A 15005-nucleotide genomic window follows, 5' to 3' on the forward strand; every position below is an offset into this window, starting at 1 on the left:
TTAGGAGTTATTTTCCCATTTTTTAGTTAAACCTTAGAATTTAAATTGTTTTATTCTTGTTTGTTTCCTAGTTGATTTTTCATTAGAATTTTTGTTTTTGTTTAGAATAAGTTCTTTGATTAGGAATTCACTTAATTAGTTAATTAATTTCAGGTTGGGATCTGGGTATTTCATGGTATAAATATCTGGGTCTCTTAGGCAGCTTATTATGTACATGGTGGTCACAAGGTTTTTACCAGCCTATCCATCAGTCAGTCAGAGGACAGGGACAGGAGTAGGAGCAGAATCCTGTAACCTTTTGCCTGGACTGTGAAAATAAAACCAAAGAACTGCATTTCGACGTTTTGATCCTTTGTGCTGCGTAAACCAGAATCCATGATGCATCAGGTGACTATTTGAGTTGGATTCACTTTTGTTTTGGTCACCTTTGAGTCTTGAGTTTATTTGATTTTTTAATTTAAATTTTGGGACAAATAGTCACTACAATGTTTTTAACTAAAATCTTTCAGCAGCCAAATATCATCAGCAACATGAAACAGAACATCTTAGATCATTTTACTCATATCTGATTATCTAAAAGTTTTTATATTATTATTTTCATATCAATCACATATTAAACATTCCATCATGTCAGGGTTGAAAGTCTAATTCTAACATTGTGATTATGTAATTTACAGTTATAAACCAAACACAGCATATAAATAACATCACAGCTTCATTCAGTCTAAATAATTATTAATCAGAAATCAATGTTAATCTGGGTGATAAAACATCAACACAATAAAAACTGATGGATTATTAGGAAAACATCATTAATCTGTTTTAAACTTATGAAACTGAAGAAACAATGAGATCACTGAGGAAACCTCAGACGTTTTAACGAACCACAGCAGTAAAATATGAAACAGGGGCGTTTACACGACAAAGATTGTATAAACGGATTTTTTGTTCCGTTTCTGTTATTACATTCACATGAAAACGTTCTAATTAAAATCTGTGTTTACACAGAAACGGTATAAATCGAAAATGTGTGATTCCCCTGCTACACCACTAAATGGTGCTAGGTTATTTGGTTTATGTGTTTTATTAAAAAGTTCTATTTGAAAGCACCTCGATTCGCGTTTCCCCATCAGGTGCCGTTCCCCAGATACTGGGGGAAAAGAAAAAGGCGCATGCAGTTGGAAAAAGTGGGATAATTTTGCTGAAACACCTTGTTTGAGCTTTCACGGTGTCCGTAGTTCCCTAGATAAGAGGCTGAACAAGCAGCCGTGTATTTTGCCACCTGGGCGGCGCGGAGCGGTGAAGAGACGCTGAGGGAACCGTATCTGATGGGGAAACAGTAACACCAGTATTGTGAGTAGTTTCTTCTTCTTCTGTGGATTGTAGGAAGCAGCTATGTTTTGCGTCATACTATGCATGAGCTGGGGATTCTCTGGAAGAAAAGATCCGTTTTCTCTGTTTACACGACAACGGAAAACGGTACGTTTCAGAAACATCGCACTCTGGAACCGTTTTCAATCCGTTGTCAGAGAAAATATTCGGTGGTTTCGTGTAAATGCGCACTACAAACGCAACAAAACTCTTCCGTTTTTATCCAAAATCGTTGTCGTGTAAACGGGACCAAGCAAAAAACATTTAATGAAGAATTTTATCTCCTTTAAATTCATATTTATTTAAATAAAAACAGCATTTTAGCTTCTTTTTTTTTTTTTTTTTTACCTCGTATTGTTTCTATACATGTTCTGTAAAGGTTTTGTCAGGATCCGTGTTTTTGTGTGTTTATTTTTGAGTTTTCTGTGTTCAGTCCTGTTTCCCTGTGAGTCTCTGTCCTGTCCTCCCCGTTGATTGCTCCCCAGGTGTGTCTCATTCCCTTAATTACCCCGTGTGTATTTAAACCCACCTGTTGTCTGTGTTCCTCGTCGGGTCCTCGTCGTTTGTCTATCGTCGTAGTTCGCCAGTAGAACTGTAAAGTCCTGGTTTGTCTAACGTTTCAGTCTTATAACCAGTTGCTACCGGTACTTAGCTGTGTGCTAGTCTCTGCCGTGCTGCCTGTATGGACTGTTGAGCTTCATTTTCACCATTAAATTCATCATCATCACCATACCTGGGTTCTCAGCGTTCTCTCTACACCACTTCAACCTCCACCTTATGACAGGAGGACCCGACCAAAACCGGTGAGGAACGCATTTAATCATGAACCCGACGGAGGAGGAATGGGCATATTTGGAGGACTCTGTTAAGGGCTATGTGGAGGCCCTGGCCAAGCCATACTCAGCCTGGCGTCGGCTTGGTTTCGCCACCCGGGTGGTACTCCAGTTGGAGTACTGGGCTCCGCGGCTGCCGGTTGTGGGGTTGGAGGAGCTCCTGTTGGAGGCAGAGTGGGAGCGCCAAACAGCTCTGGCCATCATGACTGGCGACCCTCTGCCTCCTAGACCGGATATTCCGCGCTTCCGCCCAGCCACTCCAACTACCTTTGCCTGTCCGTCTCCCGCCGCTGGAGAGCTCCCCGAGTCTGCTGCTGGAGCGCAGCCGCCCGAGCTCCCCGAGTCTGCTGCCGGAGCGCAGCCGCCCGAGCTCCCCGAGTCTGCTGCCGGAGCGCAGCCGCCCGAGCTCCCCGAGTCTGCTGCCGGAGCGCAGCCGCCCGAGCTCCCCGAGTCTGCTGCCGGAGCGCAGCCGCCCGAGCTCCCCGAGTCTGCTGCCGGAGCGCAGCCGCCCGAGCTCCCCGAGTCTGCTGCCGGAGCGCAGCCGCCCGAGCTCCCCGAGTCTGCTGCCGGAGCGCAGCCTTCCCCCGAGCCAGAGCTCCCCGAGCCTGCTGCCGGAGCGCAGCCTTCCCCCGAGCCAGAGCTCCCCGAGCCTGCTGCCGGAGCGCAGCCTTCCCCCGAGCCAGAGCTCCCCGAGCCTGCTGCCGGAGCGCAGCCTTCCCCCGAGCCAGAGCTCCCCGAGCCTGCTGCCGGAGCGCAGCCTTCCCCCGAGCCAGAGCTCCCCGAGCCTGCTGCCGGAGCGCAGCCTTCCCCCGAGCCAGAGCTCCCCGAGCCTGCTGCCGGAGCGCAGCCTTCCCCCGAGCCAGAGCTCCCCGAGCCTGCTGCCGGAGCGCAGCCTTCCCCCGAGCCAGAGCTCCCCGAGCCTGCTGCCGGAGCGCAGCCTTCCCCCGAGCCAGAGCTCCCCGAGCCTGCTGCCGGAGCGCAGCCTTCCCCCGAGCCTGCTCCGCCCGAGTTTCCTGAGTCTGCTCCGCCCGAGTTTCCTGAGTCTGCTCCGCCCGAGTTTCCTGAGTCTGCTCCGCCCGAGTTTCCTGAGTCTGCTCCGCCCGAGTTTCCAGCCGGCCTTCCTGCCGGCCCGGCGGATCCGCCTCCACGTCTCGGCTTTCTGCGCCGGAGACGCCGCCCGCCGGATCCGCCTCCACGTCTCGGCTTTCTGCGCCGGAGACGCCGCCCGCCGGATCCGCCTCCACGTCTCTGCTTCCTGCGCCGGCGGAAGAGACCGCCGGACCCGCCTCCGGGACTCCGGTTCCTGCGCCGGCGACGCCCGCCGGACCCGCCTCCCCGCCCACCCTGTTGGGTTGTTTTTTGTTTTGGACAGTTTCTGGACTCTGGCCCCTTCCGTCGCCCCTCCGCCCACCCCGTTGGGTTGTTTTTTGTTGGACTGTTTTTTCTATGGACTCTTGCCCTCCTTCCGTCGCCCCTCCACCCACCCTGTTGGGTTGTTTTGTGTTATTGGACTTTTCTGTTTTTGTGGGCGTCTGGTATCCGCCCTTGAGAGGGGGGTACTGTCAGGATCCGTGTTTTTGTGTGTTTATTTTTGAGTTTTCTGTGTTCAGTCCTGTTTCCCTGTGAGTCTCTGTCCTGTCCTCCCCGTTGATTGCTCCCCAGGTGTGTCTCATTCCCTTAATTACCCCGTGTGTATTTAAACCCACCTGTTGTCTGTGTTCCTCGTCGGGTCCTCGTCGTTTGTCTATCGTCGTAGTTCGCCAGTAGAACTGTAAAGTCCTGGTTTGTCTAACGTTTCAGTCTTATAACCAGTTGCTACCGGTACTTAGCTGTGTGCTAGTCTCTGCCGTGCTGCCTGTATGGACTGTTGAGCTTCATTTTCACCATTAAATTCATCATCATCACCATACCTGGGTTCTCAGCGTTCTCTCTACACCACTTCAACCTCCACCTTATGACAGGTTTGTTGTTTTGACTCAGTTTTGGTTTGGTTTGTGTTTCTGATTGATTTTTTTTCCTCCTGAATAAACATAAAGATTTACACAATGCTTAAAAATGTGTGAATAATAATGATCAGAATGAGTAAATTATCTCCATTTATTCATGTTTTCACATTTCTGTTACCAGAACGAATAAAGTTTTTCTTCATTTAATATTATTAGAGTAATAAATTAGTGTAATAAATTTAGCTTATCTGGAATCATCAACATCAGTTTCACCTGAAATGTTTAGGAAGATTTTATATTTATTTAAAGATCCAAAGCTAAAGAACAAACTGATCAATCTGACTGATATTTCTCCTTCTGCTCTCTAATTCCATATTTTCTGTCATTTTTGCTTTTAACTTGAACTTCTCTGTTTATTCTCTTATTGCTGCTTGTGGCCTGGAGATTTTAACAGTTTCTGATGTGCAAACATGCAGCAAACGGTGAAACAAGATGCAAATACATTAATAATGCAAAACACAAAAAATGTGCAACACAAAATGCAGCAAAAAAATCCTACAGCTGCGGACAAAACGTTTCAGTCACAGAAAATAGAAGCTAAAGCCGGAAATCAACAAAATAAGTGACAAAGGAAAATGCTAAAAAATGTTGCATTATAGATAAAATGCCCAAACTACAGAAAGTTAAATTAAAAATGGAAAATGGCAGAAATAGAATAAACAACAGCAAGTATAAAACGCTGCAAACTGGATCAACAAAACAGAATTTCTTCAAACCACAAAGAGTCAAAGACCAAATGATACCAGAGCAAAACCTCAGGAAGGACAAGATGTTATGATTTAACTGGAAACTTTTAACTGAACTACAGTTTTAACTGGAGAAACCAGGTATAAACTTAAACAGATCAGAAACAGTCCAAGTCTGAAAGCTCTTAGCTTTGAAGGCTTAAAATGACAAAAAATTAAACCCAGAAGTTTAAATATGTTCCATAAATCTGCCTGTAAATCATCTATTAGTTGATCTACATATTGATCAGATCAGATTCATTAATTCTGCTATAAAATAACAAACATTTTGAGTCAAAACTAAATTATTTCAGACTAAATTCAGCCCTGCAGCCTGACGGAGGAAAGACTGCAGGAAGCTGAAGGTCAGACTCAGTTTGGACATTATTGATCATCTATTCAGTAAATTATTGATCATCTATTCAGTAAATTATTGATCATCTATTCAGTAAATTATTGATCATTATTGGTTCGATCGGCTCCAGATATTATCTAAAACCAGCAGTAAAGAGGAAACTGACCTGCAGCGTTTCATGGTGACCCTGATCTTTTCCTCCACGTTGCCAGGTTTGACTCTGTCCTCCAGTCGGTCTGCACTCTGTGACCCAGCAGCTCTGACTCCGCCCACTCTGGTAAACACAGGTGAGCAGCTCAGGTTCAGGTAGAGACACGTAGAAGTCAAACATCCAGGAATGTTTCAGTTCACAGCAGAGAAAAGAAACAAAATGAAACATCATCAGTGATTTGATCAGTTATTGGTTACAGATTGACTCTGATCACCTGGGAATGATTCACTGAGGAATGTGAAGATGATAAACTGGAGCTGGGAGGAGAAAACTGGAGAATATCTGAAGATTAGAATAGAAATGTTCATTATTTTAATTCCAGTATTTAATTGGATGATCTGAGTTCATAATATTTATTCTCCACATCTGTTTACTGTCAACAATAATAAGTTTGATTATTAAAGTTTCTTCTGCTTCAGTGATTTTAACTAAATTAAGTTCAGATTCAGTGAAAAACATCAGAAAAAACATTTAGTTTAATATTTAATTAAATAAATGACTGATTCCTCAGGTGACCTTTGACCTCTGCTGTGTAAACTTTAACTCTCCTGTTTCTGATCGACTCCAACACTCAGACTAAATGTCTCATTTCATCATTAAAGCTTCATTTGTTCAGTAAATTAAATAAAGTAACTTCACATATTGAACTGATTTAGTTTAATATTCATAAAGCTGCAGCAGAATGAGATGAACATGTGAGACAGGAAGTCTTTTATTGTGAAATCTCTGCTGAAGTTCAGCATCATAAACTGATCATTGTTCTGATTATTAATGATCTATAATCAAACAGCAGCAGCTCAGGGTTTAGTTTCTGGGACAATATAAAGTAAAATCTCACTTTTTCATATTTATGTTATCTTATTTATTATAAACCATCAGTTTTTATCTGTCAGTATTTTATGACATCATATTTTAACTGTTCATGTTTACAGGATTCACTCACCTGTATCAGTGAATTGATTTGTTATATTTCATTCATCTGACCTTATTTTGAATCTAAAGTTTCTGTTTACTGTACAGAACCCCTCCCCTCTTTACCTGAGCAGGTGTGACCTCTGACCTCTCCTGCTGCTGATGTAAAGAGGGAAACATTCAGATCTGAACATGTCTGAGTTTGTCTGTCTGAGACATTCAGCCTGATGCAGGAATGAAGGAGATCGCCATGGAAACCAGAACGAGTCTGGACCAGTTTAGGACTGGTTCTGATCCGGTTCTGGTGCAGACTCCATAGGTTACAGTGTAAAGATGAGGAGGAAAAGAAGATTTGGATAAAAGTTTCTGCTGTTTCTGTAAAATAATATTTTAATCTGATTTCATAACTGAGTCTGTATTATGACTTTATTCTAATAATTTTATACTTTAAGCTGTAATTTTGTCTTTCATTTTGGCCCTAATGCTCCACCGTACTTTTACGCTTCACTAGGAGGCGCCGATTCCATTAGTTCAGGTTCTTCAGTGTTGGATGAAAACATGTGAAGCAAGTGGAACTTCTTTCCATTCCCTAAAATGTATAAGACTTTATTTAAAGACTAAAAAATAAAGTTAAGATTTTATTTCTGGCAGATTAAGTTGATACGAGTTTAAGGCCTTTTGTTGTTGTAGAACATGAAATCAGACGTCAGTGAAGGTTGGATGAATCTGATTGGCTCTGACCTGCAGCTGAGACGAGAAAACAAAGGGGACACATTTAGATGTAACACCTGCTGAAACAGGAGAGCAGGCGTGACTATTGGTTTAATAAACCAATAGCTCTACACACACACACACACACACACACACACACACACACACACACACACACACACACACACACACACTGGTTATTACCTGGAAGTTTCCACTGAAGCCTGTTTCAAGCTGCGGTTTGTTGCTTTTTGTTTGATGATCTGCAGATCATTGATGAGAAACAGGAAACCATCAGATCGTTTCTGTCTGAAGCCGCAGAGACCAGAAAGATCAACGATTAAAAATAATGAAAAACTTCAATAATTCACTGGAGACCAAACTGTGTGATGGAAACATTTTATTAAACATCTGGAGGGAAACGATGGTAAAGCTGATGATGGTCTGAAGCGACAAAACAACTGAAGGTGAAGCAGCAGCTGGAGGTCAGAGGTCAGATGATGTCCTGAACCTCTGGAAGAATAAAAGCAAACAGCAGCAGGTCAGTTATTAACACAGATAAACATCAGAATCAGTTTAAAACATAAAGTTATTACATCAGAGCTCAGAGTTTTTACTGAAATGAATTCAAAACGTTTTTCAGATGAAACAGAAATAAAATCAGAATAAATCAGACGTGGTTCATCAACTCGTCTCCATCTACCTGTCTGACGCTTTCTGGATCCACGACGACTCTAGAAACATACGAGGTTCTGGACAGCAGCCGGGCTTCTGGACCAGAGGTTCTGTTCTCCTCACAGGCCGACCAGAACCGGACGGTTTCCTCTCTGACCTCTGACCTCAGGAACTGAGCCAAGGTTTCCGTCCCGTCTGACAGAAGAGAGACAGAAACATTAAAACTGATTATCAGATTTATATCAAAGACTGTGAAGAAAGTTCTGTTAGAGTCTGTTTGGGCCACAGAACCAGCCGGTTCTGGTCCAGGATCAGGTTCTAACCCTGCTGGTACTTTGGAAAATAAAAGTTATAACTTAGTTTATGTGAAATCCAATTAAAGAAATATAAGCAAATATAAAAGCTCAGCATGAATTAAATCTCCTTCCATGAATTAATGAACCAGTTTCTGATTGAGTTTATTTCATTAAACATATAAAACCAAAATGTCTGCAGAAGAAATCTGAGTTCCTGTTTTCTGCTGTTTGTGGGTCAAAGGTCAGCTCAGACTGTTCTGTGTGACAGGAAACGTTTTGATCAGAAACAGGAAGCTGGACGACCACAGAGCTGCTAGTCTGTTCAGCAGAACAACCACAGACTGCAGACAGAGACGGACCAACATGGCGGCTTGGTTCTGGTCCTACCGACAGTCACCATGGCAACAGATCACCTCATTCATTCCTACTGACAGTCACCATGGCAACAGATCCTACCGACAGTCACCATGGCAACAGATCACCTCATTCATTCCTGCTGACAGTCACCATGGCAACAGATCACCTCATTCATTCAGGGTCTGGAGATCCAACAACAAACTGACTGAATAAAAGCAGCAAAATCAGAAACATGGAGGAAGTTATTAGATCAGGATTAATAAGGACTGAAGAGGAAAGTTTACTGTGGATGTTTCAGACCTCAGAAACATCATCATCATCATCATCATCATCATCATCATCATCATCATCATCCTCACCTTTGGTTCTCTGCTGATGAAGCTGAGTTATCTGGATGTCGCTGTATGTGACATCATTTCCTTTATCAGCTGGAAGAAACAGAGATTACCCACAATACACTGCTTCAGGAAACGGCTCAGTTTTATGAGGAAATAGTTCCTCATATTTCACCAGTGATGGTGAAATGTTGGACTTTATTTTTTCATTTCAACAAGATATTTTTTAATAAAACAGAACCATAGGTTAAAAATTACATAAGTGGAAACAATATTTATCAATCAAGAAGTTTTTGTTTCACCTTTTATTTTGAGACGATGTTTTTTCACCAGCAGAACCAGTAAGACCAGTAGAAACACAAGACATAAAGATCCGAGAGGAAACATGATGACAAGAAGAGAAGAGGAGGCAGGAGGAGATGAGGTGGGTTTCTCTGAAATAAAGATGTTTATAAATATAATGAAACTTTATAAATTAAAGTCAGTAATAAAAGTCATGATCATCAGCAGTTCTGACCTTCCACAGAGATCCTGCTGGATGGAGACTCTCCCTGACCGCTGATGCTGCACTTATAGAGGCCTTCATCAGAGCTGGAGACATGGAGGAGGGTCATGTGACCTGATGGTCCATCACCAATGAAGGAGCCATCTTTATAGAAAGCAGCTGGGAGGTTGTGGGCTGGACTCTTTGCTCTGCAGCTCAGAGTGACGTCATCTCCCTCCATCACAGGGAGGACAGGACTCTGCAGGATCACTGATCCACCTCAACACAGAGACAAACTACAGCATTTCATCCATTTCCACACAGCAACACTAACTCCACAGTCTGATCTTACCAGAGACAGAGAGCTGGATGCTGCTGCTGCTGCTGGAGGATCCAGACATGGACTCACACCAGTACAGGCCAGAGTCATGTTCCTCAATGCTGCTGGTTTTACAGGTAGATCCGTTTTTATTCCACCATCCATCTCCACATCGCTTCCTGGCTCCTCTGGTTGTGTTTCTCCTCACAGTTCCTCCATCAGAGCTGTTTTCATCCTCACAGATCAGAGTCACTGATTCTCCTTTAATGAACTGAGATCTGCTGGGACTCACAGTCAGAGCAGCTGGAGAGACTGAAATAAAATCACTGATTCAGATGAAAAGGTTTTTCACAAATAAGATTTAGGAATCTCCAAAAATAGCACACATATTTCTGGTTTTATAATCTGTGTTTGTAAAACACAACTAATGCTTTATAATCTGCCTCTTAGAAATAATGAAGTATAAATGTTACTAACCTTGGTTTATTCTGCAGCCCAGCAGGAAACTCAGACCTACAGAAAAAAGATATTTAAATTGGTTTCAATTAAAGTTTAGTTATCGTATAAAACTGATGAATCAGACGACCAGCAGGCCTCCATGACACAAGTCCAGATTTTTAATATTTTAATAATTTTCTAAACTGGGTTAAGATCATTGCAGCTTTAACTAAATTTTAAACCTAATGATGTTAATTCTGTTGTTTCTCCTTCATCATCATCATCATCATCATCATCATCATCATCATCATCATCATCATCATCATCAATAATCAGACAGTATCAATCATTAAATCAATCAGCAGACATGAACTTACAGAGCAGCAGAATCTGACTTGTTTCCTTCATGGTTTCTCTTCATGTCTGACTGGAGACTCAGAATAAAGACGGACCGCCCTCTTCCTCTTCCTCTTCCTCTCTCATCAATGAAGCTTTAAGATATTCACAAGAGAAAAACAATGTATTTTTAGTCAAAAATAGACAATTTTAAACTTTAAAAGTTTGAAAAGCCAACAAAATTACAAGTCATAGTATTGAAATTTTAAATCAAATATAATTTTCATGAAGTAATGTTCTGACCCAGCAGTAATAAATAAATCCTCAGCAGAGCCTCCAGTAGGATCTCTAGTTGTATCCAATGTAAACCTCTGATCACTGTGCAGCAGACAGACAGACAGACAGACAGACAGACAGACAGACAGACAGACAGACAGACAGACAGACAGACAGACACTGTTAATGGAGACGAGTTACCAGATTCTTGATCTGCAGCAGATCAGCCTCCACTAAAGGAAACACACATTGTATTAATAGTTAGCAGATCTCATAATGATGTCTATGTTTGTCTTTCCATGCATGGCCAACACTGTAACCCGTTATATCAACCCATAAAATCATTTCCAGTACTGGTCATCAGAGGGCGCCAATTCTGATCATAATAACGCTCCCATAATTTCAAAGTCAGCTTTTTTACAAGTTGAAGTGTGTTTCTATTAACTAATGATGAACAAACATAATTGATAGGTATTTTCCTCCAACCTTCATTAAAAGAACCACAGACAACGAATATGAATTTTATGACCAAGCTTTTGCAAAAGGAGAAGTCTCCGCCAACTGCTCCTCCGAGCCGTTCACAGAGCGTCTGAATACCTTTGGTTACAGCTTGTCTTTTATTATCAAGCAAAAAGAAGGAGTTTAGGTAAGGAAGACAGCAGAGACAAAATATTACTGCACACAGGCAGTTTCTAAAATAGGGAGTATTCTGGTTGATAAGGAGGCACCTGTGGAAAGTAATGAGAAACACACAGTTAACTGTTTGACATGAAGACGAACAGGCAGATGGGGCCTCCAGGTCAGTTTGTACACACATAAGGAAGAGAACACTTTAAACTGAAAATCACAATAATACTGAATGTTGATTAACTATTGATTAACATTAGACTGAATATGAACTAAAGTAATAACAAAATGATAATACCAAAAAATCTCTATCAATAATTAAGTTTTTTACTTTTAAAATAATCTTTGATATTTTCCGATTTACTGGTTTTTCTCTGTTTATTTTAAGATATTTTCTGATTCAGTCAAAGTCTAAAAATCCAAATATAAAACATTCAGTCCCCACGGAAACAGATGCTTACAATCTTTATTATTGCAATTTTATTTGTAATGGATAGAGGAGCCAGGAAGCGATGTGGAGATGGATGGTGGAAGTTAAATGGTTCTAATTGTAATATGACCTACCTATACCCGTTAGACTCTGGCCTGTACTGGTGTGAGTCCATGTCTGGATCCTCCAGCAGCAGCAGCAGCAGCATCCAGCTCTCTGTCTCTGGTAAGATCAGACTGTGGAGTTAGTGTTGCTGTGTGGAAATGGATGAAATGCTGTAGTTTGTCTCTGTGTTGAGGTGGATCAGTGATCCTGCAGAGTCCTGTCCTCCCTGTGATGGAGGGAGATGACGTCACTCTGAGCTGCAGAGCAAAGAGTCCAGCCCACAACCTCCCAGCTGCTTTCTATAAAGATGGCTCCTTCATTGGTCATGAAACTACTGGTAACCTGACCCTAAACCCAGTGAGGAGATCTGATGAAGGTCTCTACCACTGTAACATCAGCGGTCAGGGAGAGTCTCCATCCAGCAGGATCTCTGTGGAAGGTCAGAACTGCTGATGATCATGACTTTTATTACTGACTTTAATTTATAAAGTTTCATTATATTTATAAACATCTTTATTTCAGAGAAACCCACCTCATCTCCTCCTGCCTCCTCTTCTCTTCTTGTCATCATGTTTCCTCTCGGATCTTTATGTCTTGTGTTTCTACTGGTCTTACTGGTTCTACTGGTGAAGAAACATCGTCTCAAAATAAAAGGTGAAACAAAAACTTCTTGATTCATAAATATTGTTTTCACTTATGTAATTTTTAACCTATGGTTCTGTTTTATTAAAAAATATCTTGTTGAAATGAAAAAATAAAGTCCAACATTTCACCATCACTGGTGAAATATGAGGAACTATTTCCTCATAAAACTGAGCCGTTTCCTGAAGCAGTGTATTGTGGGTAATCTCTGTTTCTTCCAGCTGATAAAGGAAATGATGTCACATACAGCGACATCCAGATAACTCAGCTTCATCAGCAGAGAACCAAAGGTGAGGATGATGATGATGATGATGATGATGATGATGATGATGATGATGATGATGTTTCTGAGGTCTGAAACATCCACAGTAAACTTTCCTCTTCAGTCCTTATTAATCCTGATCTAATAACTTCCTCCATGTTTCTGATTTTGCTGCTTTTATTCAGTCAGTTTGTTGTTGGATCTCCAGACCCTGAATGAATGAGGTGATCTGTTGCCATGGTGACTGTCAGCAGGAATGAATGAGGTGATCTGTTGCCATGGTGACTGTCGGTAGGATCTGTTGCCATGGTGACTGTCAGTAGGAATGAATGAGGTGATCTGTTGCCATGGTGACTGTCAGTAGGAATGAATGAGGTGATCTGTTGCCATGGTGACAGTCAGTAGGACCAGAACCAAGCCGCCATGTTGGTCCGTCTCTGTCTGCAGTCTGTGGTTGTTCTGCTGAACAGACTAGCAGCTCTGTGGTCGTCCAGCTTCCTGTTTCTGATCAAAACGTTTCCTGTCACACAGAACAGTCTGAGCTGACCTTTGACCCACAAACAGCAGAAAACAGGAACTCAGATTTCTTCTGCAGACATTTTGGTTTTATATGTTTAATGAAATAAACTCAATCAGAAACTGGTTCATTAATTCATGGAAGGAGATTTAATTCATGCTGAGCTTTTATATTTGCTTATATTTCTTTAATTGGATTTCACATAAACTAAGTTATAACTTTTATTTTCCAAAGTACCAGCAGGGTTAGAACCTGATCCTGGACCAGAACCGGCTGGTTCTGTGGCCCAAACAGACTCTAACAGAACTTTCTTCACAGTCTTTGATATAAATCTGATAATCAGTTTTAATGTTTCTGTCTCTCTTCTGTCAGACGGGACGGAAACCTTGGCTCAGTTCCTGAGGTCAGAGGTCAGAGAGGAAACCGTCCGGTTCTGGTCGGCCTGTGAGGAGAACAGAACCTCTGGTCCAGAAGCCCGGCTGCTGTCCAGAACCTCGTATGTTTCTAGAGTCGTCGTGGATCCAGAAAGCGTCAGACAGGTAGATGGAGACGAGTTGATGAACCACGTCTGATTTATTCTGATTTTATTTCTGTTTCATCTGAAAAACGTTTTGAATTCATTTCAGTAAAAACTCTGAGCTCTGATGTAATAACTTTATGTTTTAAACTGATTCTGATGTTTATCTGTGTTAATAACTGACCTGCTGCTGTTTGCTTTTATTCTTCCAGAGGTTCAGGACATCATCTGACCTCTGACCTCCAGCTGCTGCTTCACCTTCAGTTGTTTTGTCGCTTCAGACCATCATCAGCTTTACCATCGTTTCCCTCCAGATGTTTAATAAAATGTTTCCATCACACAGTTTGGTCTCCAGTGAATTATTGAAGCTTTTCATTATTTTTAATGGTTGATGTTTCTGGTCTCTGCGGCTTCAGACAGAAACGATCTGATGGTTTCCTGTTTCTCATCAATGATCTGCAGATCATCAAACAAAAAGCAACAAACCGCAGCTTGAAACAGGCTTCAGTGGAAACTTCCAGGTAATAACCAGTGTGTGTGTGTGTGTGTGTGTGTGTGTGTGTGTGTGTGTGTGTGTGTGTGTGTGTGTGTGTGTGTGTGTGTGTGTGTGTGTAGAGCTATTGGTTTATTAAACCAATAGTCACGCCTGCTCTCCTGTTTCAGCAGGTGTTACATCTAAATGTGTCCCCTTTGTTTTCTCGTCTCAGCTGCAGGTCAGAGCCAATCAGATTCATCCAACCTTCACTGACGTCTGATTTCATGTTCTACAACAACAAAAGGCCTTAAACTCGTATCAACTTAATCTGCCAGAAATAAAATCTTAACTTTATTTTTTAGTCTTTAAATAAAGTCTTATACATTTTAGGGAATGGAAAGAAGTTCCACTTGCTTCACATGTTTTCATCCAACACTGAAGAACCTGAACTAATGGAATCGGCGCCTCCTAGTGAAGCGTAAAAGTACGGTGGAGCATTAGGGCCAAAATGAAAGACAAAATTACAGCTTAAAGTATAAAATTATTAGAATAAAGTCATAATCAGATGCTAAATGTTAAAATGTTCTTTTACAGAAACAGCAGAAACTTTTAACCAAATCTTCTTTTCCTCCTCATCTTTACACTGTAACCTATGGAGTCTGCAGCAGAACCGGATCAGAACCAGTCCTAAACTGGTCCAGACTCGTTCTGGTCTCCATGGCGATCTCCTTCAGTCCTGCATCAGGCTGAATGTCTCAGACAAACTCAGACATGTTCAGATCTGAATGTT

General features: G+C 41.9%; 2 protein-coding genes across 3 annotated transcripts in view; one reads left to right on the forward strand and one right to left on the reverse strand.

The window, feature by feature from the left end:
* LOC106913559 (high affinity immunoglobulin gamma Fc receptor I-like) overlaps positions 1-14080 on the forward strand; it is a 108054-nt gene extending 93974 nt beyond the window's left edge. The window contains exons 1-6 of one of the 2 annotated variants that reach the window (XM_088015616.1): positions 11742-11922; positions 11996-12241; positions 12325-12456; positions 12666-12734; positions 13596-13762; positions 13953-14080. In XM_088015616.1, coding sequence (XP_087871742.1) covers positions 11757-11922; positions 11996-12241; positions 12325-12456; positions 12666-12734; positions 13596-13762; positions 13953-13979 — 807 coding nt within the window. In that variant the 5' untranslated portion in view covers positions 11742-11756 and the 3' untranslated portion in view covers positions 13980-14080. Of the gene's footprint in view, positions 1-11741; positions 11923-11995; positions 12242-12324; positions 12457-12665; positions 12735-13595; positions 13763-13952 lie in introns of those variants that run through there. The other variant, XM_088015615.1, reaches the window with a different exon arrangement.
* Positions 7510-10517, reverse strand: LOC106913668 (high affinity immunoglobulin gamma Fc receptor I-like). The gene is made up of 8 exons (XM_088015613.1): positions 10406-10517; positions 10068-10103; positions 9624-9902; positions 9305-9550; positions 9090-9221; positions 8812-8880; positions 7828-7994; positions 7510-7637 (listed from the first exon to the last, which is right to left on the reverse strand). Exons 1-8 carry the CDS (start codon positions 10434-10436, stop codon positions 7611-7613), a joined length of 987 nt encoding a protein of 328 aa, XP_087871739.1. The 5' UTR covers positions 10437-10517; the 3' UTR covers positions 7510-7610.
* Positions 14081-15005: the final 925 nt, after the last annotated feature.

The sequence above is a fragment of the Poecilia mexicana genome, unplaced genomic scaffold (assembly GCF_051168715.1).
Source record: "Poecilia mexicana isolate PSO_F unplaced genomic scaffold, ASM5116871v1 scaffold_18, whole genome shotgun sequence".
NCBI lineage: Eukaryota > Metazoa > Chordata > Actinopteri > Cyprinodontiformes > Poeciliidae > Poecilia > Poecilia mexicana.

What these genes read in the sequence shown, in the direction of transcription:
- LOC106913668 (XM_088015613.1), bottom strand. Translation starts at nt 10,436, where the DNA reads ATGAAGGAAACAAGTCAGATTCTGCTGCTCT. An exon ending in CAGCAGGATCTCTGTGGAAG is followed by an intron (nt 9,222 to 9,304) that starts GTCAGAACTGCT and finishes TCTTTATTTCAG; the next exon opens with AGAAACCCACCTCATCTCCT. An exon ending in ACATCGTCTCAAAATAAAAG is followed by an intron (nt 8,881 to 9,089) that starts GTGAAACAAAAA and finishes TGTTTCTTCCAG; the next exon opens with CTGATAAAGGAAATGATGTC.